The sequence below is a fragment of the Marmota flaviventris genome, chromosome 10 (genome assembly GCF_047511675.1).
Source record: "Marmota flaviventris isolate mMarFla1 chromosome 10, mMarFla1.hap1, whole genome shotgun sequence".
Lineage (NCBI taxonomy): Eukaryota > Metazoa > Chordata > Mammalia > Rodentia > Sciuridae > Marmota > Marmota flaviventris.
The window spans coordinates 37725980-37748476 of NC_092507.1; the positions used below are offsets into that span (position 1 = coordinate 37725980).

The 22497-nt window shown below is 50.0% G+C and overlaps 1 protein-coding gene across 1 annotated transcript; it reads left to right on the plus strand.

Annotated features, from left to right (window-relative positions):
• The first annotated feature begins 453 nt into the window (after positions 1–453).
• Positions 454–22296, plus strand: Slc5a9 (solute carrier family 5 member 9). Its single transcript, XM_027945010.3, has 14 exons — positions 454–603; positions 2383–2454; positions 5868–5972; positions 6280–6444; positions 7576–7681; positions 8483–8563; positions 8953–9158; positions 9368–9503; positions 9987–10094; positions 11945–12095; positions 14245–14413; positions 15046–15261; positions 18508–18676; positions 22088–22296. Exons 1-14 carry the CDS (start codon positions 463–465, stop codon positions 22294–22296), a joined length of 2034 nt encoding a protein of 677 aa, XP_027800811.2. The 5' UTR covers positions 454–462.
• Positions 22297–22497: the final 201 nt, after the last annotated feature.

A 22497-nucleotide genomic window follows, 5' to 3' on the forward strand; every position in this document is an offset into this window, starting at 1 on the left:
TCCCAATGGGTGAAGGAAACTCGCATCGAATAGATGATTTAGAAAGCTGGATTCCAGTCCCAGCTCTGGCTTTACCTCCCTAGGCCTCAGTTTCCCCTCCACAGAGCGGGAGCTTGAACACCTTGATTTCTGAAGTCCCTTCAAGCTCTTGGGATTTGTGACTCTGCTGCTTTCCCCTCCTGCTCCTGCTCCTGCCCTTCTGAGGGTAGTGAGGGTGTATGTGCATGTGTGTGTGTGTACCTGTGTGTGCATCTGCAGGGGCAACAGGGAAAGAGGGGGGGCAGGAGTCCTACAGGGATGAGGGGCAGTTGGGAGTAATTTATGTGCCAGCTTCAGAGCTTTCTCCAAGGCTAATGGAGCCTGGGGCTGATTAATTATTAAAGGAAAGGAATTAATCCAGGAGCGCCTCAAAGTCCAGCCAGCTGGGGACTGATTGTAGCAGACGAGCAAGAGTTGGCAGCAATGGGGCCCGGAGCTTCAGGGAACCTGCTCAGGACGGAGAGAGCTCCGCGCTCAGCACTGGGCCCTGAAGTTAGTCTGCATGCCTACGACATTGGGGTGGTGGTCACCTACTTTGTCTTCGTCACTGCTGTGGGGATCTGGGTAAGTGGGGCCTGAGGCCAGGGCCTGGGAAGGGAGGTGGGAGCTGGAGGCAGAGGTAGGCAGAAGGAAGGGGATCACAGAGCATAGGAAACTGAGATGGAACTGACTTCAGGAATCGTCCTCCCCCACCTAACCTTCCATAGGAGGGAACTCAGGCCCAGAGAGTACTGTGGCCTGCCAGAGGTCACTCAGTGAGCCAGAGGCTGACCAGGCCTGGAGCCCCTATGTCCATCTCCCTGTCTGTATGCATCTGACACTTTTGGTCCCAACATCTCTGACCACTCTGAGCCTCACTCCTGCCTTCTCCAACTCAAAGACGTTCAAGGTGGAGAAAATCTGACTGCCCAGCCCTCTCTCAGTCCTGTTAATATCTGGGTCAAAGAGCTGGGGCTCATGTATTCTAAAGGGCACCAAACATATTCCAAGGTCCCTCTGATCTCCATTGATCCCAGGAGTCGTGGCCCTGGACAGGACCTGGCTTTGATGTCAGGAAGCCCTGAGCTCAGGTCCCAACTCTAGCAATCAGAGTCACATGACCCTGGGAATATAGAAGCCTCTGTGATCTTGGGTTGTCTAATGTGAACATGGAAAGTAAGATCAGTGCTGTAGAAAGTTGTGATCATTCAGTGACAGGACACATCTAAGCACTTGGCATGGTGCCTGGCTGCTAACGTCACCATAACACTCTGCAGAGAGGCCAGCACCTTAAGACAGCTGCCAGGCAGACTCTGATCCAAGTCCCATTTAATCACTGCCTGGGCTGTATCGAGGTCAGGAACACTTTCTGAGCTTCAGTCCCCTCCCCTGTAAGGGGAGGTGACAGTCCCTGCCTCCCAGAGCTGGTGCAAGAAGTAAGCAGGCAGGTGCTCAGTGGCTTGTGGGAGGTGGCCAGAGGGAGAAGTGCCAATCCTACTATGGGTTGGACAAGCTGTTTCCTGCCCAGCACTGCATTTTCTCATCTGTGAAATGAATTTGTGTCCCTCCTATGGCCTCCAGGAAGATCAGAGGTGAATGTCCAAGCAAAAGCTTAACAAGCACAAGGCCCTCTAGTCACTAATTTCTTTCCCCTTTTCCTTCTTACCTTCAAGGATTTCTCGAATCTCAGACCCAGTCAGAGAACTGCTGCCCTCTGCATTGGAATACATGCTTTGAGTTCACCCTTCTCTGCCCGCTGTATTGGCCTAGGGTCCCCAGAACAGGCTTGCACTCCTCGCTCCCCTTCATTCTTCAGAGCATGGCCCCAAACAGGCTAGCCTCCTACTGGCTCCCACCATGGTCCTGATGGACTTCAGGCCAGGCCAAGGGAATCCCCCAAACAGAGCCCATCATCCTGACGAAAGCCCAGAATCCCAGTCAGACTGGGTGGAATGGCTGCCCCTCTCTGGTGTGGGAGACCAGGTGGGAGGAGAGGAGAGGCAGTCACTATGCACCAGAGGCTGAGATTCCAAACCATGTCCTAAAGGAAGACACTGGGGGGAGGGAAGGAAGGGGACACTGATTACCAATGGGCACACATGCACAGCATTGGCCATTCATGAAGACCTTGGACACCCTTTACCTCCTTTGCTCTTCATACCAGATCTGGGGGAAGGTGCCAAGGCTCACAGAGAGGAAGCAGCTCTCCCCAAAATGCACAACTTAAAATGGCAAAATCTGCCAGCACTCAGGCAGCTCTGCCCTGCCTCACGTCTCACCCTCCACATCCCCTCAGTGCCTGGGTGGAGGACAGAGGCTGGGAGAAGTGCAGGAAGTCTTTGTCTCTTGCTGTTTCCTTTCCAGTCGTCCATCCGTGCAAGCCGAGGGACCATTGGGGGCTACTTCCTGGCGGGAAGATCCATGAGCTGGTGGCCGGTGAGTGGACCTTTCTCCCTTCCCTCTCCATGTGGAGGCTCAACTTCCCTCCTTCTCCCACCAACCACAGACTCCTCTCTGCCTCTCTCCCTGGGCCGAGGGAACAGCTTCCCACTCCAATCCATCCAGCAAACAAGTGACCTTGCTACCTAGGACAAGTGTCCCGTGGACACCTCCTAGATTTGGCACCAGGGCTTTTGAGAGCTCAGAGGAAGCCCCTGAGCTGCAGGCAGTGGCATGGACTAGAGGGAGAGGTAGAAAAAAACTGAGGGAAGGGGAGGTGACACATCAGCTTATAGCAAAGAACAGGCAAATGAGGAGAATCAGCAGAAATCCCAGCCACCTCAATAAATCAATCTCCAAACCATCACAAAATCCCCAATCTCTCCCATCAACCCACCAGCATTTCCACCTGTCCTCAGAACTAACTTCCTCCTCCAAGAATGGGAAGGAGGGAGGTCAGCCCTGCCCCAGAAATCTAACAGGAGAGTCATCAGCTGGGTGGAAACAGAAGCCGTCTACACACCCAGGCATGTCCCACTCACATTCACACCCTCACACTCACATACTGACAATCACACACTCAGTCACACTCACTCTCACACATGCACTCCTATCCCTGCTCACACATTCACACTCTCCTAATTCCACACTCAGACTCACACGCACAGCCCCAGCCACCTTCCCACCTGTCTCGGTTCTCACCACTTTCCCTGCCCACCACTAAGCACTGAGAGTGGAGGAAACCCAGGGGGGTGCAGGGCTCTCTGGTAGGCATGGGTATCTGAGGCAGGAAGAATCAGAGGCAGGAACTTCTCAAGCTGTCTAGTATGATAGACTCCCCAGGCGGTGGGGGTATTAGAGGGCCTGGAAGCTCACAGGGACAGGGACAGGTCACTGGAGCTGCCAGCCACATCCACATTAGGAGAAAGGAAAAGCCCTTGGAGTGGTTCTGCTCAGTCAGTGCCCCCTAATCACAGTCCTGGAAAGAATTCAGGCCAAGACGAAAGCAGGACAGCAGGCTCCTCTGACAGGGTCGGGAGAGGGCCTAGGAACCCAGGCTGACTGCCCATTTGCTTGCAGAGGGCAGAGCTCTGGGTCCTTCTGTGGACATGAGGAAACCCCAGGCCTCTGAGCAGCAGGGTCCCTGTATGCCCCCCACACTGTGTGGGAACCCATGGAGAAAAGAGGATGTGCTGCCCAGGGCTGTGAATTGTGCCTCCTGCACCAAGACCTGGGTTCAGCTTGAGGATGGGCTCACAACCACCCCTCAGGGCAGGAAGGTCTGTCTCCTACTGCTGGAGCTGTGTGTCTGGCTGTCCACCGGGTCCTGAGACTGTGCTCCAGGAAAGGCAGATGGCTAGAAAGCTAGGAGCTGAAGGAGCAGCAGCCATCCCTCCTCTAGAAACTCAAATGCCCTCCTCCCTTTGCCTTCCCCATGATCTTGCCCAGGTCTCCTGAGTGGGGTGAGGTGGACAAGCTTCACCACTCAAGGGAGACACTCTTCCTCTGAAGCAGGGGGCCCAGTGCTCTCTGCTCTGGTTAGGTGGTCCAGCCCAGCCCTGTCAACACCCCAGGCCACCTGAGAGTGAGAATGAGTGTGTGGGAGTGCATGTGAATGCGCACATAGGTCTATGCATGTGCGTGTGTGCATGTTTGTATGTGTGTGTGAGTGCATGAGTTATGCACATGTGTGTGCATGAGGGTGACTGTGTGAAAATACATGTGAGTACATCATATGTGTCGAAGTGAAGTGTATATGTAAGTGTGCATGTAAGGATGTGGACACATGTCTGTAAGGTGTGTGCATGTGTGAGCCTGAATATATTCATATGTGTGTGTGCTAATGTAAGTTTGTAGTACATATGTATGTGCACATATGTACGTGGGCTTGAGTGTGCGTGTGTGAGCGTATGAATACAAGTGTGTGCACATATGTGTTTGTGCATCTCTGTGTGTGCGTGTGACTGCATGCACACATATTGGGGTGGAGGCAGCACAAGGGCCTCAGCAACATCAGGCCACACGTCTTGTCTCCATGCCTTTACCCTGCTCTGCCACCTCATCTCTGAATTTCTCAATCCTTTTCCTTTCCTAGCACCCCTGGGAACAAGTGTTGGGAAGAGGTGAGTGTCCAGATTTTATAGCTGAAGAAGACAAGGTTTTATGAAAGAAAGTAATTTTGTTAAGGTGACATGGGGTATAAACTGGAGCCTAGCTCTTCCCTCCAGCTCCCAGTCCTGTCCCCAGTGTCTCCTCAGGCCTCTTCTCAGGCCTCAGAGGCCCTCCCTCTGCCCCCAGCCCCTCCCAGTCCTGGATCCCATCCAATAATAAGACATAACATCGAACAAAGGTTTATTAGGTGTCAAGCACCATTTGTCTAATGGTTACAGGAGCCAGAAAGCCAGGATTTGAATCTTCATTTGGTCATGTATTATTAGTTCTGGGACTTGAGCAACTTACCTATCTGTGCTTCAGTTCCCTCATCAGTAAAATGGGGGTAATAACTGTGTTAATTAGTTATGTGTTACTGTAACAAATACTGGAAATAAATAACTTATCAAAAAAAAAGGTTTATTATTACCCACCTCATGACCAGGGAGCAAAAGAGAAAGAAGAGGACATTAGGGTCTCATAATTCCCTTCAAGGGCATTCCCTTCAATTCCCAATGACCAAAGACCCCTTACTGAGCCAGGCTTCTTAAAGATTCCACCACTGTCAAATAGTGCCACATGCTGAGGACACATTAACCTCTGAGGGATATTTATTTGAACCCTAGTAATAATAGTAAGCATGTTACTGGGTTGTCATGAGGATTAAATGGGTGACTGTATACATAGAAGCACCAACAAGCACCAACTGCTCTGATGATTGGCATCATCGGTATCATTATTGTGGCTTCTGCTGCCTTAGAGGAACTGGCTGTCCTCCTGGAGAAAGAGGAACTCAACCCAGAGGCTGGCCTGGCCTGGGCTCAGTATCTCGGCCCCTCTGTCTGCCTGGCCTGGCCCTAGAGTCAACAGGAGGCCTCCCAACCTCCTGTGGGGGATTCTGTGCCCTTTGCAGCCTCCTTCTCCCTGGACATCCTTAGGCTGGTGGCCCCAGGGCAGAGCGTTGCCCTTCCTGTACGGGCCTACTTCCTTGGCTTCCCTTTTTCCTACTTTGCCACATATTCACTGGGCAACCTGGAGCCAGTGACTTCATTTTTCCTGACTCAGTTCTTTCTTCTGTGAACTGGGAAGATTAAAACCCTCCCTCCAGGTAATTGTGGAGATAACTGTATAGGGACATGAGAGGTGTCCCGTGTGGTGCCCAACAAATGTAGCTTTACACCTCCTCCTCTCTGCTCATGGTCCTGATGCCAGATTGTTTTGAATTGGCCCTGACCCTTGAATGCATCTGTGCCTTGCAGATCGGAGCATCTCTGATGTCCAGCAATGTGGGAAGCGGCTTGTTCATCGGTCTGGCCGGGACAGGGGCTGCTGGAGGCCTTGCTGTGGGAGGCTTTGAGTGGAATGTAAGAAGCTGACCTGGATGATCCAGGATAATGAGGGTCTGAAACTCCCTCCATCCCTGGCCTTACGGCTGAGAGAAACCTTAGAGGTGCTTAGAAGGTTGCATGGTAAATTGAGAACCTATTTTATAGATGAGGAAATCAAGGCCTGGAAGAGGCCGAGGGACTCATCTGAGGTCTGGAAGGGCTGGGTTTGGGCCCCAGGTCCTCCCCTCCCTGCTCAGGGCTCTCCCACTGCACACGCTGTCTCTGGGTAGGAGGCTGCCCTCCACCTTCCTTCACCATCTGGACCTTCTCCCCACTCTCCCAGGCAACCTGCCTGCTCCTGGCCCTCGGCTGGATCTTTGTCCCCGTGTACATCACAGCCGGTGTGGTCACGATGCCTCAGTACCTGAAGAAAAGGTTCGGGGGCCAGAGAATCCAGATTTACATGTCCGTCTTGTCTCTCATCCTCTACATCTTCACCAAGATATCGGTGGGTACCACTCAGGAGCCCACCCTGACCCTGAAACTGCTGATTGAGGGACTTCTGAATGCAGTACCGTGGACTTGATGCAGAGAGGGAACCGGCAATCACAGGCTGGATGGAAGGAAGGGAGGGATGGGAGGAAGAAAGGAAAGAATGACAATGGAGAGACAGAAGGAAGGAAGGACCCAAATAACCTATGTGCTCCCCCAGATAAAGAGATGAATGACAAAGGTTTGCAGTGAATGGCAGCCCCAACTGTCAAAGAACTCACAGTCTAGAGTTTATCCATTCATTTATCCTTTCATTAACTGATTCTTCATTCAGAAATTAACTCTTCATTAATTGCCTAGAATGAGAACTCAGGAAACAAACCCAGACAGGTCAAATGACGAACTCAAGTTAACACAGAAGGCCAGTCATCCTGGAAGTGGAGCTAAAGTTTGAGTCCCATGACCCAGTCCAGGTCCTTCTACTCTGCCATGGTGTAGACCTATGATGGGCTCATAAGGCATGGGGTGTAGTCAGCAAGCCTGGACTAACAGCAAATAAATCATTCAGTTGCCAGGTCCAGGGCTGAAACTCCTTAAGGCCCCTCTTCCACCAATCCTGCCAGCTTAGGCACAGCCTGCCCCCCTCAAGTCCTCCAATAAACCCAAACACGTAGGTTTTCCAGAACTCATGACCACCAGCACTAGGGCTCCTGCCACACTGAGTCACATATGGGTTCATCCAGCAGCCACGAGCATCTCTGTTCTATCAGGGAGCATCAGCAACCTGCTAAGTTCCTACTCTCTCCTCCTAAATATCCTCTCCTTCTCCTTCCCTAGCTCCCACCCTCACTTCCTCAATTTCCACTTCATTCCTTACCATTCCCTTCATGGCCAGCAGATCAGTCTATCAGCCAATTAAAATTTTCTTAGTTGCAAGGCTTTACGCAGAACTCCTTTGCTTTAAAATCTCCACAATTCCCAGTATCCACAAGATCAAGCCATACTCCTTGGTGTGAGCTTCAGGCTCACCTTCATTGTGCAGTGAAGGTTGAGGGTGCCTCATGTGCTGAACTGGTAGGTGACATACACACAGTGGCTATAATGAGGGACTCAGGTGGCTTTGACTTGTGGTCCTGGTTCTCTACAGACTGACATCTTCTCTGGAGCCCTCTTCATCCAGATTGCCATGGGTTGGAACCTCTATCTCTCCACGGTGATTCTGCTGGTGGTGACAGCTGTCTACACCATTGCAGGTAGGGCAGAGAGGTCCTATGAGTGTGCAGAGACTGAGAGACACAGAGAGAAAGAGAGGGACAGAGGACATAGAAAAACGATCCTGAGAGAATGAAAAAGAGGAAGAGACAGAGACAAAAAGGGGCTGAGACTGAGATGTGGGATAAGAGGAAAACCCAGAGGAACAGACTGAGTCACACAGTGGAATACAGGAAGAGGGGCTGAAAGGGAAAGAAATAGGGAAACAGAGCCAGGCAGATCGCCCAGGAGAGATGATAAGACTGAAAAGACCGCCTCTGTCAGGAAGCAGGGTACAGACGAAGGAACTCTTGCTGGACCAGAGTCACCATGATCTGTCCCCCCCTCTCCTGTTTCCCCCAAAGCATCTCACACATGGCTGTGCACCCTGGGACACTGCATAGGACAAACTGACTTATGGCTAAGTTTGCCTTGAAAGACAGGAGGCATTGGGATGGGAGTTGGGAGGGAAAGAATGCATTCCTGGAAGAGCTAACAGCACAATGAGGAATGGAATGGATAGTAACAGCAATAGTAAAGGAAGCTATGGCGTCCTGGCCACAGTCAGACACAACCAGGTGCAGCAAAACTCCACATAAACACATGGGCCTGTGACCAGCCTCCATCCTCCCAGGGTGGGATGGAGGGGAGCTTTAGGTGCAGGGAAAGGCAGGTGGCCAGAGTCCACTGTCCACAGGGTCTGTATCTTCTTGGGTCTTCCCAGCATGGCCAAGCACAGGCAAGGCACCTAGAGAAGATCCCCCTGTTGGTGCTGACTAATGAGGCTTCTCCTTGGTCCCCAGGGGGCCTCACAGCAGTGATCTACACGGATGCTCTGCAGACAGTGATCATGGTTGGGGGAGCCCTGGCCCTTATGTTTCTGGGTAAGGAAGAGGTCCCAATACATCCTATCTTCATCCTTATATTTTTCTCTGATCTGTCTTTGTCATTAGTACACCTTGCTTAGAACTTTCCAGAGCATGGACCCATGTCCCCTTGCTAATCCCGAGCTCTCAAAAAAGCAGGATTCTCTCTACTCCAAACCAGGGATCTTGAGCCTGAAACCCCATCTCCCTTCCTGCTTCCAATCCTCATGTTAGTTCCAACCCAGGCTCATCTTCATTGTGCAATAAAGGTTGAGGGTGCCCCCGTGTGCTGAACTGGTAGGTGGCATACCCAAGGCAGCCTTAACGTATGTTATAGATCTGGGAGCTGCGAGCACAAGCTTAATGGGGGCTCAGGACTATTTCTCTCACTGTGTCTCTCCCCTCAGGTTTTCAGGAGGTGGGCTGGTACCCAGGCCTACAGCAGCGGTACATGGAGGCCATCCCCAATGTCACAGTTCCCAATACCACCTGTCACCTCCCAAGGCCCGATGCCTTCCACATGCTTCGGGACCCTGTGAGTGGAGACATCCCATGGCCAGGTCTCATTTTTGGGCTCACAGTGCTGGCCACCTGGTGTTGGTGCACAGACCAGGTAAGGGTCACCACAGGGCTCGGCCTGGCCCATCAGGGATTGGGATGGATTCCTGCAGAAAAACCAGGTGCCTGGATGCATAGAGATCTGGACCTCATTCTGGGACTGAGGAGTCAGAGCACAGGCAGTGACCAGTGTCAGGGCTCACCTGTGGCTGAGCTGAGCCCCTCCCCATTGTGAGCAACTCACCCCCATTGCTGCCATTTCAGGTCATTGTGCAGAGGTCTCTATCTGCCAAGAATCTGTCCCATGCCAAGGGAGGCTCCGTGCTGGGGGGCTACCTGAAGATCCTCCCTATGTTCTTCATTGTCATGCCTGGCATGATCAGCCGGGCCCTGTACCCAGGTAAGAGCTAGTGCTGCTTTTGGGGCTTTGGGATGCAATTTGCAAGGGGTTTTCAGAGAAGGTGCTCCTAGGTAAGGTGGGGCCAGAACAAGAATTAGAAAGCATTTTCTACTCAGATTGCAGAGTAAGCATTTTAGGTTTTGTGGGCCAAACATGTAATAAGTACTTCAGCAGATGAAATTTGTATCTGAATGCCATTTTTGTATCCTGTTTTCCCTTTATGGGAATGAAAACCAATAAGGCATTCTTGGCCCCTTCCAGGGATATTGCCTTCATCAAGATGTAAGACCTAAAATCCAAAGGATTGCAATGTTGTACCTGGGCAAGAAATTTTCAAGAAACCAGACATCACTTGCCCCTTACCTTCTAGACAAGGTCAGAGTTTCCAGTGAACACTTTCTTATAGTGTCGTAAAGCAAACAGTGGGCTGACCTTGTGAGGCACAAGACCCCACAACTCCAACTGCCATTCCTTCTTCTTCAGATGAGGTGGGCTGCGTGGACCCTGACATCTGCCAAAGAGTCTGTGGGGCCCGAGTCGGATGTTCCAATATCGCCTACCCCAAGCTGGTCATGGGTCTCATGCCCATTGGTGAGTCCTGTCTCCCTGCTCTCTATCCCAACTTGTGTGCCTCCTCCAATCTCTACTGCCCTGGAGGAATTGCCCTTCAAATGGATGGGAAGAGGGAAAAGAAGATCCACCTCTGCACCCCATTCTCTAATACACACACACACACACACACACACATGCATACACACACTTCCACAAATATCTGTAACACACCTGCCCTGTGCCCTGGTGTTGGAATGAAGAGATAAAAGAAAGGCAGGTCTCTGCTCTCAGGCTTTATGCAGTCTCCAGGTTACTTGGACTCACCAGGGTACAGTACAAGGTCACCAGTGTGGCAACCCAGTGGGACAAAGGGAACCCTAAAGAGCCATAGACCCAGCCTTGGGGGAGTGTCAGGAAGGACTCCCCAGGGAAGAAAATGGAGTTGAACTCCAAGGACTACCTCAGGCAAAGGTGGGGAGATGTGACAAATGTTGTAGGGAGAAGAGATTGCTCATGCAAATGCCCAGCGGGAGGAGAGAGAGCGTGGTCTGAACCAAAAGGAGCCCAGCGTGGACTCACCAGGGAGAAATGGCATGGCCAGGTGAGCTCTGCAGCCTGTCCTTTTCTCTGAAGGCAATGGAGGGGACTGTAGACCAGAGTATGGGTGGCTGGATTTGTGCTTTAGAAGGTCCACTCTCTGTGGAGGATTCAGTATGGAGACAGGCTCTGGGGAGGCAGGGAGATGTTAGTGAGGTGTCTTCGGTGATCCAGGTAAGTAGCACCAATTACTTAACCAAAGCAGAGGTTTTGGAGATAGAGAGAAGCCATTTAAAGACATTGGTGAGGTAGAATCGGCAGGACTTGATGTATTTCAGGAACAAGAAAGACAGAGGAATCAAAGAGGACTCCCAGGTCTTTAGAAAGTGGATTAATAATGACAGTGCGACCGAGGACCTGGAGGGCAATTGATGTGTAGTTATTCCCTCCCTCTGGTAAAACGAGAAGTAAAAAAATAGCGGAGGTGGTGGGAGGCCCAGCTAGGTGACAGCAGCCAAGGAGGGACTGATGGATGGAGAGGGAGCAAACGGAGCAGAGGTGTCTCGTGGGAGAACTCTTATTGCCCAAGAGGAAAGCAGAGGCCCAGAGTTTGGAACCTTGAGTCAAAGGCACCTGTGAGTCTTACAGAACGTGATTAAATACATGGACTTTGGGGTAAAGAGTCCTGAGGTGGGACCAGGGCTGGGAATTCATTTCTTCAAGAGATAAGCAGTCCAGAAGCTTATCAGAGGGTCAATAGGTGACCCTCTCTTTGTTCAAGTGGGGAAAAAAAAGTAAAGGGCCCCAAAAGAGTGAGTAAAGGGCCCCAAAAGAGTCCTAAGAGCATCCATTTAGTTGGTTACTTGTGGAGTTAGGAAACAAACCCAGGCTTCTACTTCCCAGGCTGGGAGTTAGCCCACCACCACAATATGGTCATAGAAAACACTTTTTTAAAAAAGTAAAAACACTATAAACAAACAAATAATTATAAACATTCACCTCCCCCACCCCTCTACTCACAGGAACCCGATACTGTTTACAGCTGTGAAACCCAGACTGAGACATTGAAGCTACAGAGAACCTTAAGGATCACCAAGTCTTACACACACCTTATAAGGAGACCAAGGCTCAGGGAGGGCAGTTGAGTCTCCTGCAGAAGCAGAGCCTGGCCAGAACCGGGACTCTGGCATCATGGGCCTCCTGATTCCATATCTGTGCTAGATGGGAACCTCACCAACGGCTTTCCTATCACCTCCCCACCCCAGACTCCTGGCTCTGACACTGCTGCAGCCTCCATGGTCCTGACAGAGCCCTTACCGGCCAGCTGTCCACTCCCGCTCATCTCTCCGCAGGTCTGCGGGGCCTGATGATTGCCGTGATCATGGCGGCCCTCATGAGCTCGCTCACCTCCATCTTCAACAGCAGCAGCACCCTGTTCACCATCGACGTGTGGCAGCGCTTCCGTAGGAAGGCAACCGAGCAGGAGCTGATGGTGGTGGGCAGGTGCGCTGGTCCTTCCTTCCATCCTCCCGGAGCACCCCCTTTCTGTAGGAGATTGTCTGGGTCTGGGCCCTGGACAGGCAGCCAGAGCCCTAGATTCTAGGGCTGACTTTCTATGGGACCTCAGGTAAGTCCCCCTCCATCTCGAGACCACTCCTCCCCTTCCAGAATAATGGAGACTTTCGCATTTAGACTTTCTCTTGGAATGGATCAACAGGGTACTTGAGAGAGGATGACAGAGCACTTGCGAAAGGAAAAGCAAACTGTGTAAGTGGGAGGAAGTTCAGCAAGCAGCTCACCCTCTCGGGTCTTTCAGACCAACTCTGGCTCTCATCTCCAGGTAATAGGAATGCTGTGAATCTAATCATCAGTCTCACCCCGAACACCGCCAGGTGTCTTATCCACACTAGGATGAGTCATGTGGCCCTGGCTTCAGGGTGCCCACAGTTTAATGAGATGGACAGAAACACAGATAACAGAGTGAGATACCTGCATCAAGGGAAAGTTGTTCATAGGAAAGTTGTCTCCACGTGATGCGGAGCCTTGAATAGCATGCTAGAGAATTTGAACTTATCTTGTTGGAATCAGTTTGTGCTTTTAAAGGCATAACTTGGTGGATGATTTTATCTAGTTCTTAATAGGATGGGGATTTATAGTTTTGTATAGGGTTAAGGGTCCTTTTTTTTGAAATCTCTGCTTCAAAATTTAAGGTTCCCCAACCAGGACTTTCTGGAGTAAAGGATGTTCCCCTCTTTGGTGGGTAGGCACATAGGTACTTGAGCTTTGACTTCTCGCTCCTGCCTTTGACTCCCTGTTCTTTCCACCTGGATGCCTTCTGCCCAATGGAGTTCTGGCCCTAGCACAGGAAGTAATCATTGCCGGATCTGAGGGTAGGGCAGAGGAAGGGCATAAGCAACAGGGAGGCCACTCTGGTAGCCATTGCTCTAGTGGGGCCTGGGAGAGGGAAAATGGGAGGAAAAGGAAAGAGGACCATATGTGCTCAGAGACCTTCCACAAGTGTCCCTTTATCTTTTGCCCACCAACTGCCTAGTTTTGCTGAAATTTATTTAATTCATCAGTGGAATGTGGGCACCATCTCCTGGTCATCTGTATTATTGCATCCAGTACATCCAAAAAAATGTTTTTTCAACTTGTTTGCACATCTACAAAATTATTCATCAAGAACGCTTTGGGGCCAAGCACAGCGGCACACGCCTGTAATCCCAGCTTATCGGGAGGCTGAGGCAGGAGGGTCAAGAGTTCAAAGCCAGCCTCAAAAAAAGCGAGGTGCTAAGCAACTCAGTGAGACCCTGTCTCTAAATAAAATACAAAATAGGGCTGGGGATGTGGCTCAGTGGTTGAGTGTCCCTGAGTTCAATCCTGGTACTGTCCTCCACAAAAAAGAATGCTTTGGGGACTTAGGACTGAGTGAGAATTAGTCAAGGGGGAGTCAGGAGAAAGAGAAAAAGGTGGAGTTCTTGCCTTAATCTTAGTGCCAGTGTAAAGGAGAGAGTGAGGTTAGTGTTGAAGAAGTCTGAAGAAGGGAGAAGTTCTTGGAGGCTGAAGCCATCCTGGAGAAGGGAGCTATTCTGCACAGGGGCTGGAATGCAAAGAGCAGGAAAGGTGTGCTAAACAGAGCCCAGGGGCCTTTGACTGAGGTAGGTGGTGGGTAGAAGGCATGAAGTATTCCTTAAACAGTGGGTGAATGACATGACCTACAAGGCATCAAGCCAGGCACCAATGACACATGCCTATAGTCCTAATGACTCAGGAGGCTGAGGGAGGAGGATTGCAAGTTCAAGCTCAGCCTCAGCAACTTAGCGAGACCATGTCTCAAAACAAAAATGGCTGGGGATACACCTTAGTGGTAAAGTGCCCCAGGGTTCAATCCCAAGTGTCAAAAATAAATTTAAAAATAAAAGACATCCAATATGCAAGTGCTGAGATTTTTACAAATCTGAGTCTCTTGGATTCTGAAACTCTGATTTAAGGAATTTTCAGTCTAAATTCCTGCATCTTTGTATTTGAGATTCTGACCTAACCTCCTCTGATCCCCTCTCTTCTCCTGTCCTGGTGTCTGTGCATCACCTTCACCTGCTGCAGGTCACGCCCACATGAGTGTGCCTCACAGCAACCTGTGCTCTCCCTGCAGGCTGTTTGTGGTGTTCCTGGTTGTCATTAGCATCCTCTGGATCCCCATCATCCAGAGCTCCAACAGTGGGCAGCTCTTTGACTACATCCAGGCTGTCACCAGCTACCTGGCTCCACCCATCACTGCTCTCTTCCTGCTGGCCATCTTCTGCAAGAGGGTCACAGAGCCTGTGAGTGCAGTCCTCCTCTCTCTCCCTGTACAGCAGAGGGTCTAGAGTCCTGTCTGTCAATCTGCTAGTTTCTGGGACCTTGGACAAACACATGGGCCTTCTAGGTTTCCATGTCTCTGAACATAGCTCCAGGTCTAGATTCATTTGTCCACTCCACAGTTATCAGTCTGGTTATTACAGTTCCAGAGATGTCGTGGTTTACAAGGTTCACAGAGGTCTGTCCTCACGGGGCCAATTCACAGAGGTTATAGAGATTAATGCTCCCTTCTAACAATTGTCCACAAAAGGAAGAGATGCCACCACAAACTGCTACTATATAAAGACAAAGCACAGAAGGACCAGACTCCATGGAAGGATTCCTGGCGTTGGTTCAGAGCCATTCAACATGGAGCCCCAGTTGACATCGTAGTCCAGCTTTGAAGGCCCTAGCCTTTTCCGTACACTGCTCTGCCTGCCTTTTAAGTCAGGACAAAGTCTCAGCATTAATGGGGAACTTGCTAAAATGGACTTGTCCAACACTCTAACAAGCCAGTGGGAGAGAGATTTAGAAACACAGCAGCTTTTAGGTTCCGAGGTCCCCCTCTCTTGCTTCTCCAATGTCACCCCTGCCCATGTCTGCCCTCTATCCACAGGGAGCCTTCTGGGGCCTCATGTTTGGCCTGGGAGTGGGGCTTCTGCGCATGATCCTGGAGTTCTCATATCCAGCCCCAGGCTGTGGTGAGGTGGACAGGAGGCCAGCCGTGCTGAAGGACTTCCACTACCTGTACTTTGCCCTTCTTCTCTGTGGACTCACTGCCATTGTTATTGTCACCATCAGCCTCTGTACAACCCCCATCCCTGAGGAAAAGGTAAGTGTTGTGCTTATACTGAGCCCCCCAGAAATGCTTCCCTATCATTTGGAATGTCCTAATTTTCACCTTGTTAGGTTATGGTCTCCCCTGCTGCCATATAGATGTCCTTGGGAGCGGGGAACTCATAGGGTTGTGAATTTCCAAGAGAAAAGTAACTCGTCCGATTCAAAAATTACTCAGTGAGTACACTCTATGTGCCAGGCACTGTGCTGGGGTTATAGAGATTAATGGTTATGGGCATAAAGAAAAGCCCACAAACTGCTACTATGTAAAGACAAAGCACAGAAGGACCAGACTCCATGGGAGGATCCATACACAGAAGGGGAGGCAGCCTCCACCAGGATCAGGGCAGGGTGCACTGACACCGTCACTGTGAGTTGGACTGAAAGGAGTAGAGATTTTTTGAATGGTCAACAAACAAGTACATGAGAACAGAGAGAACTTTCCAATTAAGAACTCAACTCAAAATCCTCAACTCTTCCAAGCTGACTGATGTGCCAGTCCTGGAACCTGGATGACCAGTCTTTGGGGCCTTTTCCCCCTAGAGTCTGTACTAGTTTGCTAAGGCTATTGTCCCCAATACCACAGACTGGGTGGCTTACACAACAGAATTTTTCCTAGGGTTCTGTAGGGGAAATCTGAGACCAAGATGACAGCAGAGTTGGTTTCTTTTGCAACCCCTTCATGGCTTGTAGATGATGGTCTTTTTCCTTCTTCACATGGTCATCCCTGAGACTGTCTGTGACTTTTCCTCCTCCTTGTTTAAGAACACCAGTCACATATTACCTCATTTTACTTTAATTGCCTCTTTAAAGCCCCTACCTCCAAGTGCAGTTTTTATGGTTGGGATCTGAAGTGTTTCCGAAAAGATAATGTGTTGAAGGCTCGGTCCCCGATGCAGCAGTATTCAGAGGTGGGGCTTGTGGGAAGTGATTGGATCATGAGGGCTCTGACCTCACCAGGGCATCAGTCCAGTGACAGCTGATTGGAGGTGGTGGAAACAGTAGGCAGGTGAGGCATGGTTGGAGGAAGTAGGTCCTTGAGACCATGCCTTGGGGCCAATATCTTATCCCTGGCTCCTCCCCCCACCTGCTGTCCCTCTCTCCTTTCTGGCTGCCGTGAGCTGAGCACTTTCCTCCATTATGCACTTCTGCCATGATGTTGTATCATGGATCCAGCCAAGTAAGGATTGAAACCTCTGAAACAATGAGCCCAGATAAATCTTTCCTCCTCTAAACTGTCTTTTTTTTTTTTTTAGGTACTTACCATAGCAATGAAAAACTAATAAATTATGTTAGCAGTGGTCATATTATGAAATACGGGTTCAGACTTTAACATATGAATTTTCAACTAATGACAGAGCCCATGCCAGAATTTGGTACCTGAGATACTGGGTGGAAATCACAACTGACACAATCACCTGTAAGGTGATTCATTGATTTTTTTGTGTGTGGTACAGGGAATTGAATCCAGGAGTGGTCTACCCCTGCACTACTACATAGATCAGTTTTAAATTTTATTTTGAGGGTCTTGCTAAGTTGCTCAGGACCTAAGTTACTGAAGCTGGCCTAAAACTTGAGATTCTCCTGCCTCAGTCCCTGAGTCACTAAGATTACAGGCATGTGCCACCATATGCCAGGCCAGTATGGCGCTTTAGAGTTTGCATGGCAACTTCACACTGTTGGTTCCTATGAGCCTTACAAACAAGTGGGATCTCACAGATGAGCCTTAGAGATGGACTCCTCCTGAGCTCCCTCCAGAAGCCACCTGTCACTGAGTCTTCTCCTTTGTTTGCCTTTGTGCTCTTCATGCTCAAGTCCTTCCCCATTGAGAATCTCTCCTGGATCCTACAGGTATTTCTCCCTCCCTCTCTTTCCTCCTGGTTTTTCTTTTCTTTTTTTTTATCCCCTCCCTTCTGATCACTTTTCTACTTCTTCATGGGCTTTTCTTTCTGCCCATAACCATTATTTTTCCTTAGGAACCCATTTATGGCCTACAATAGAATTTTCACTCAGTGATATCCCTGGGTTATGAAATCAACCACTTTCTACATTTCAGTTCTCTATCTCCAAGCCAAAACCCTTCACCCAAGGTTCAAACCCCCACACTCAACTGGTTCCTGGTGACATAAAGTGTCTTCATTTACATGCTCCTAGTGACACACAGTGTAAGTAAGATTTATTATGAGATGTGGACAAAGAAGCTGCCCAGGCTCCCATGATCCCATAGAGAGGCACCTGGGGGCCTGGTGCAGCTGGACGGGCAGGGGAAGGAGGAAGCTGGGAGCACAGCAGGGATAAATGGATCAACAAGCAAACAGAGCTCCCCACAGGGGAAGAGCCTGGTTGGAAAGGAGGTGGTTCTGAACGTAGGGGTCCAACACCACTGGTGTCAGCCAGATAACCTGCTGTGCATGTCTGCTGGGCCACTGAAGAGGGAGAAAAAGGAACACCACCAGGGCCATCCAGGGGACATAAGGGTTTTTTCTCCTCACTGAACTTCTCCTCCTGGAAGTTCTACATATTCTTCAAGCTCAGCTTCATATTCACGTGTGCACTCCCCCTTTCTCTCTCTCCCCCCGCCCCATCTCTCACCAGCATGAAAATTTGATCCTGTCCTGTGTCCTTTATCCCTGAGGAGGAATAAGACCCATTTGATCATCCAAGGCAGGAACCCACAGGCCCAAGGCAGCTCCCTCCTCTCTCCCTCATCTGACTCCTTCAATAGGTCACCACATCCTGAAGAATTTACCTCCCTAACATCCCTTAGGACCGCTCCCTCCTATCCAATACCACAGGAAAACAAGATTTCTTGTTTCACTTTTGGAACAGCTTCATGGTTGGACCCCTTCAATTTACTCCAAGAGATCTTTAAAAATCTCAGAACTTTCACATGGCCTACAAGGAGCTGAGGCTGTTGTTTATTAAATATCAACTCCTCAGCCTGACCTTTGAAGCCTTTTGTAATCAGGCTCCTGCCTCCCTGTCCAGCCTGGTTTCTCTCAGTCTGTGAGTTCCATGAGGCCAGGTCCATGTCTGATTCTGGTCTGTCTGCCTGCACCCAGCACAGACCTGCTGGAGGTCTGTGCTCAGATCTAAAGGGGCAGCCAGGGCTAAACCAGGCTCCTGACCCTCAGTCCTGGCCTTGTTCCTCTGAGGGCCTCCCATGAATGGGGCCTCTTTCTCTGCAGCTGGACTTCCCTCCAAAGGCACTGACTCCTGATGGCATATCCTTTCCCTCCAGCTTGTTCGTCTGACCTGGTGGACAAGGAATTGCACCCGCCCTGAGCTGGAGAAGGAGGCCTTTGAGAATGAGGAGAGCGCACCAGGGCTGGCAGAGGGGGCACCTGGGGAGTGTCCTGCAGGAGGCGGAGCAGCAGGGGACCTGATGGAGGAATTGGAGCAGGTTGGAGGTAGGCTGAGGGCATGCTAGGGATGTGCTTCACAGAGGAACAATGGGGACAGATGCCATGTCATGGGCCTCCAAGGCCCCACGTTGGGGTCACTGGGGATGGGGTCTCTGAGGGAGCCCAATAAATATCATCTTCTTCCCTTCCTTTGTGACCATTAAACTATTTGAGAAAGAAGTCAGATTAGTAAGATAGATGGGACCAAACCATTGCCCTCATTACTGACATAGTGTACATGGCAAGATTTGTTTTATATCCACGGGGAGGTGTGCTCCCTGAATTGAACTCCAGCATTAGACCGAGGTGCTCTCTGGTCACCAAGCAGACCTAATCAAATAGCCCAGCCCACCCTGTGAAGGAGAGTTGTACAACAAAGTGTGCCCTCTTATCCTTCCCAAATCTGCCAACAGGAAGGTCCTTTCACCTCCCTGGTTGAAGAAATATATGGCAGAAAATAAAAAATAGTTCTACATCTACTGAGTTCTCTCCACGAAGAAGGGAATGTCAGCCAGGGCAAAGAAACCCTCCCTGTCCCCACCACCACTTATTTATTTCCCACTGGGTTTAACACTTCAACCTATAGTCACATGAAGGCATGACTGTCCCTGGTAGGAGGAGAGCAGCCACGTGCTCAAATAGTTGTGTCTGTCTGCATGAGTTGCCCCAAAACAATCCCCTCCTGGGGGGGGGGGGGGGCTCCTTGAAATGGGCTTATAAACTGTGCCTCGCAGAGGTCCTGAAGTGTGCTAGAATATAGAATAGTACATTAATTTCAATTGTTGTAAGACAAAATGCAACTGTCTTAGACAAATTGCAGCTTCCTCCTTCCTGTGGTGAGATTAAATAATATTAAGACATTCTTATGATAGAAGGACATTATTGAGATTTCTCAACTATAATATTCCCAAGGAAGATTTTAAAATCCAAAAAGTTATATCAGTCTGCAAGGTAACATCCAAAAAGCAATCTATCTTGTTCTTATGAATTAAAAATTCAATGAAATTTAAGTCCTAAGTTTATCTCCTGCCTCACTCAGAGGACATCCCAGTGCCTGGATGGCGTTGGGGTTCCTTGGCAGCTGCTTTCCATTGGATTTTCATGGTTCTGTCAGGCCTCAGACAATGTCTTAGTTCTATACCAGCCTCAGGGGTGTCCAATTTCCCATAATTCTGGCAAGTTTATAAGCATAGACAAGATTACCAAAGCATCATTTGGTTGGCAGTGCTCTGCCACTGGTTCTTGGGCTTTTGTCAGGTTCAGAGGGCCTTGTGCTGTCCCTGAGGCCCAAGCAAGCTCCTATGTTTCTTGAGGCCTTCAATCTGGAGAAATACCCACTTTCCCAGAATTAATCAAAAGCTCTAGATCCCCACCAAGGTTAAGGTTCAAAGCTTCTTGCCCAAGCCGCAGCAGTTAAACGTCAACAGCCCACTATAAAAAGCTGTCTATAAAGCCAGATAATCCTTTACAAACCTCCACCATCAAAACACACATGGACTCACTTCAGAAAGAACCACCAAAGATCAAAGCCAAACTTCTTGGTCTTAGTGGTTGACCCAAATACTTCAGGTGTATTTTGCTTGGCAAAATGCAATTCCTTGTCTCTTTTTCAAGTTTGTGGCCAATGCACCAGATGTTGGGGTCTCAAAATCACCTCCCCACATCATTGAAAGGACTAGGTCCTCTCCCCTAAAAGGCTTCTGGTATGGGAAGACCCTTCTGCAAGGAGGAGCCCTGCATAGGTGCAGCAGCTCCCAGGAGGAGGAGGAGAAGGGAAGGCGAAGAAGCCATAAAACATCTCCCAGAGAGAGCGAGGAGGAGGCAGCCTGTACTACCTGCAGCTAAAACCCAGACCAGGCAGACCAGACCCTCACACTCCCTGGATGGCCTCCAGGCCCAGGGCAGAGCATCTCTGGAGAGCAGACAGGAATGAATGCCTATGCCCTGTGGATGGCCACTCCAACAGGAGGAAGAGAAGGCTCTGAGTCAGCCACAACATCCAAGGAGAGAAACCCATGCGCCTCCACACAGGCCACTGGGGAAGAGAGAAAGAGCAGGGAAGGTCCTGCTGCTGTGCAATGTGTGCAGTCTACTCCCTGGGAGAGAAACGAACATCAGTAATCAGGAGGAAGCAGCCCCCACAGAAAGGCCCACGGGCAGGTGTAGGCCAGGCAGCATCATTTTGAGTCAAAAATAGAAATTTAAAGGGCAGTGAGTTGATCTAAAAGAAGTATATACATCCCAGGTTGATTTTTGCACACTGTTTAGTAACTACTTAGATGAAGTGGACTTTTTGGGTCTGTGAATTCACACACGAAACCCTGTGTTTCATCTACCTCAGGGACCACAGAGAAAATCAAAGAGAGAGAATATGGGCCAACTGGTAAAAAGCCCAGCACCATCAAAATGTTGAATTCATCTTGTTCTTAGTGTAGCTCTGCAGCTGTGTGACCTTAAACAGGTCTCTTCCCTTTCCTGAGCACTTTTTCACCTTTATACAATGAAGGAGACAGGCCAGATGGCATCCAGGCCCCTGGTGTCTCTGACACTCTGTGGTTACGATAAACTCTCCAAGTACCCCATCCCAAAGCCATTGGATAATGAAGTGCTCATTCCCAGTGTTCTTTGCCATCTCCATGAAAGCCTTTTTATATTACTTTTATGTGGTATACTTTCAAAAAATTTACTTTCTTTGTTTCTTTTAAACTTAGATTTTTTAAAAAATAAACTGTGCTAGTTTTAGTCTCTGAGTGGGCCCTCTGCACACTGGAGGGGGGGGCCTTGTGCATTTCCAACATTATATTCCCCAGAGCCTCTTCTCCCTAACCAGCTCTAGTAACTTTTTAAGTGCTGCCAAATCTCCATTTTCATTCCATGCCCAAAACTACTCTTACAAGAACGGGGCATATGTCACTGAGGCATTTGGGGGAGAAAGTACCAGCAGCTCAGAGGACTGGAGTGGACTGTATAGGCCTCACAATCTGCTGAGGCTGAGCTGGCCCTGGAGCCAAGAGTTCCTGGCCTCCAGTGCAGTGCCTGTGTCTGTCTTTCCTCACAGCAGGGGCGGCAGTCTGTCTGGCTCAAATGCTTCCTCCTTCCTTTAGAAGATTATGTTCTTCCTCTGACCTCATTCTGGACTCACACTCTGATTCGGGGTGAACTGTGTTGTTCCCCCACCTTAACACACCACCCCCCTGCAAAAAGATGCTTCAACATCATGAATGGATGTTGTGGCCAAGGCCAGAGCTCAGCTGAGATCCCAACTCAGCAGAGCCTGTGGTTTGCACAAAGGGCCCCTCCCCACTTTTAGGGCACCCACCCACTCCTTCAGCTTCTCACCATCTCCCACCCCCACTCTCATCATTTGCTTGCCTCCCTCCACCCTGCTCCCCTTCCCCTCTGGCCTTCTTCTCCCAGCCCCACACAGGTCCTGGGGAAAGCTGCTCTGGAGCTGGTTCTGTGGGCTCTCCAGGGTCCCTGAGCAAGCTCTGAGCCCAGCAGAGAAGGCTGCACTAGAGCAGAAACTGACCAGCATTGAGGAGGAGCCATTGTGGAGAAGCGTCTGCAACATCAACGCCATCCTCCTACTGTCCATCAACATCTTCCTCTGGGGTTATTTTGCATAACTTCACAGACCTGGCTTTGGCCAAGACAGATTCAACACAGAGACAGGCTCTCCTCTCACCTGCTGTCAAACTGGAGGCCATAGAGCTGAAGCCACAGGAACCCCTGAAGAGCATCTAATCCAACCATACTTGGCAAGTGGGAAACAGAGGCCCAGAGAGAACACTGGGTTTCCCAGGGCCAGATAGGATTCAGGGCATTTC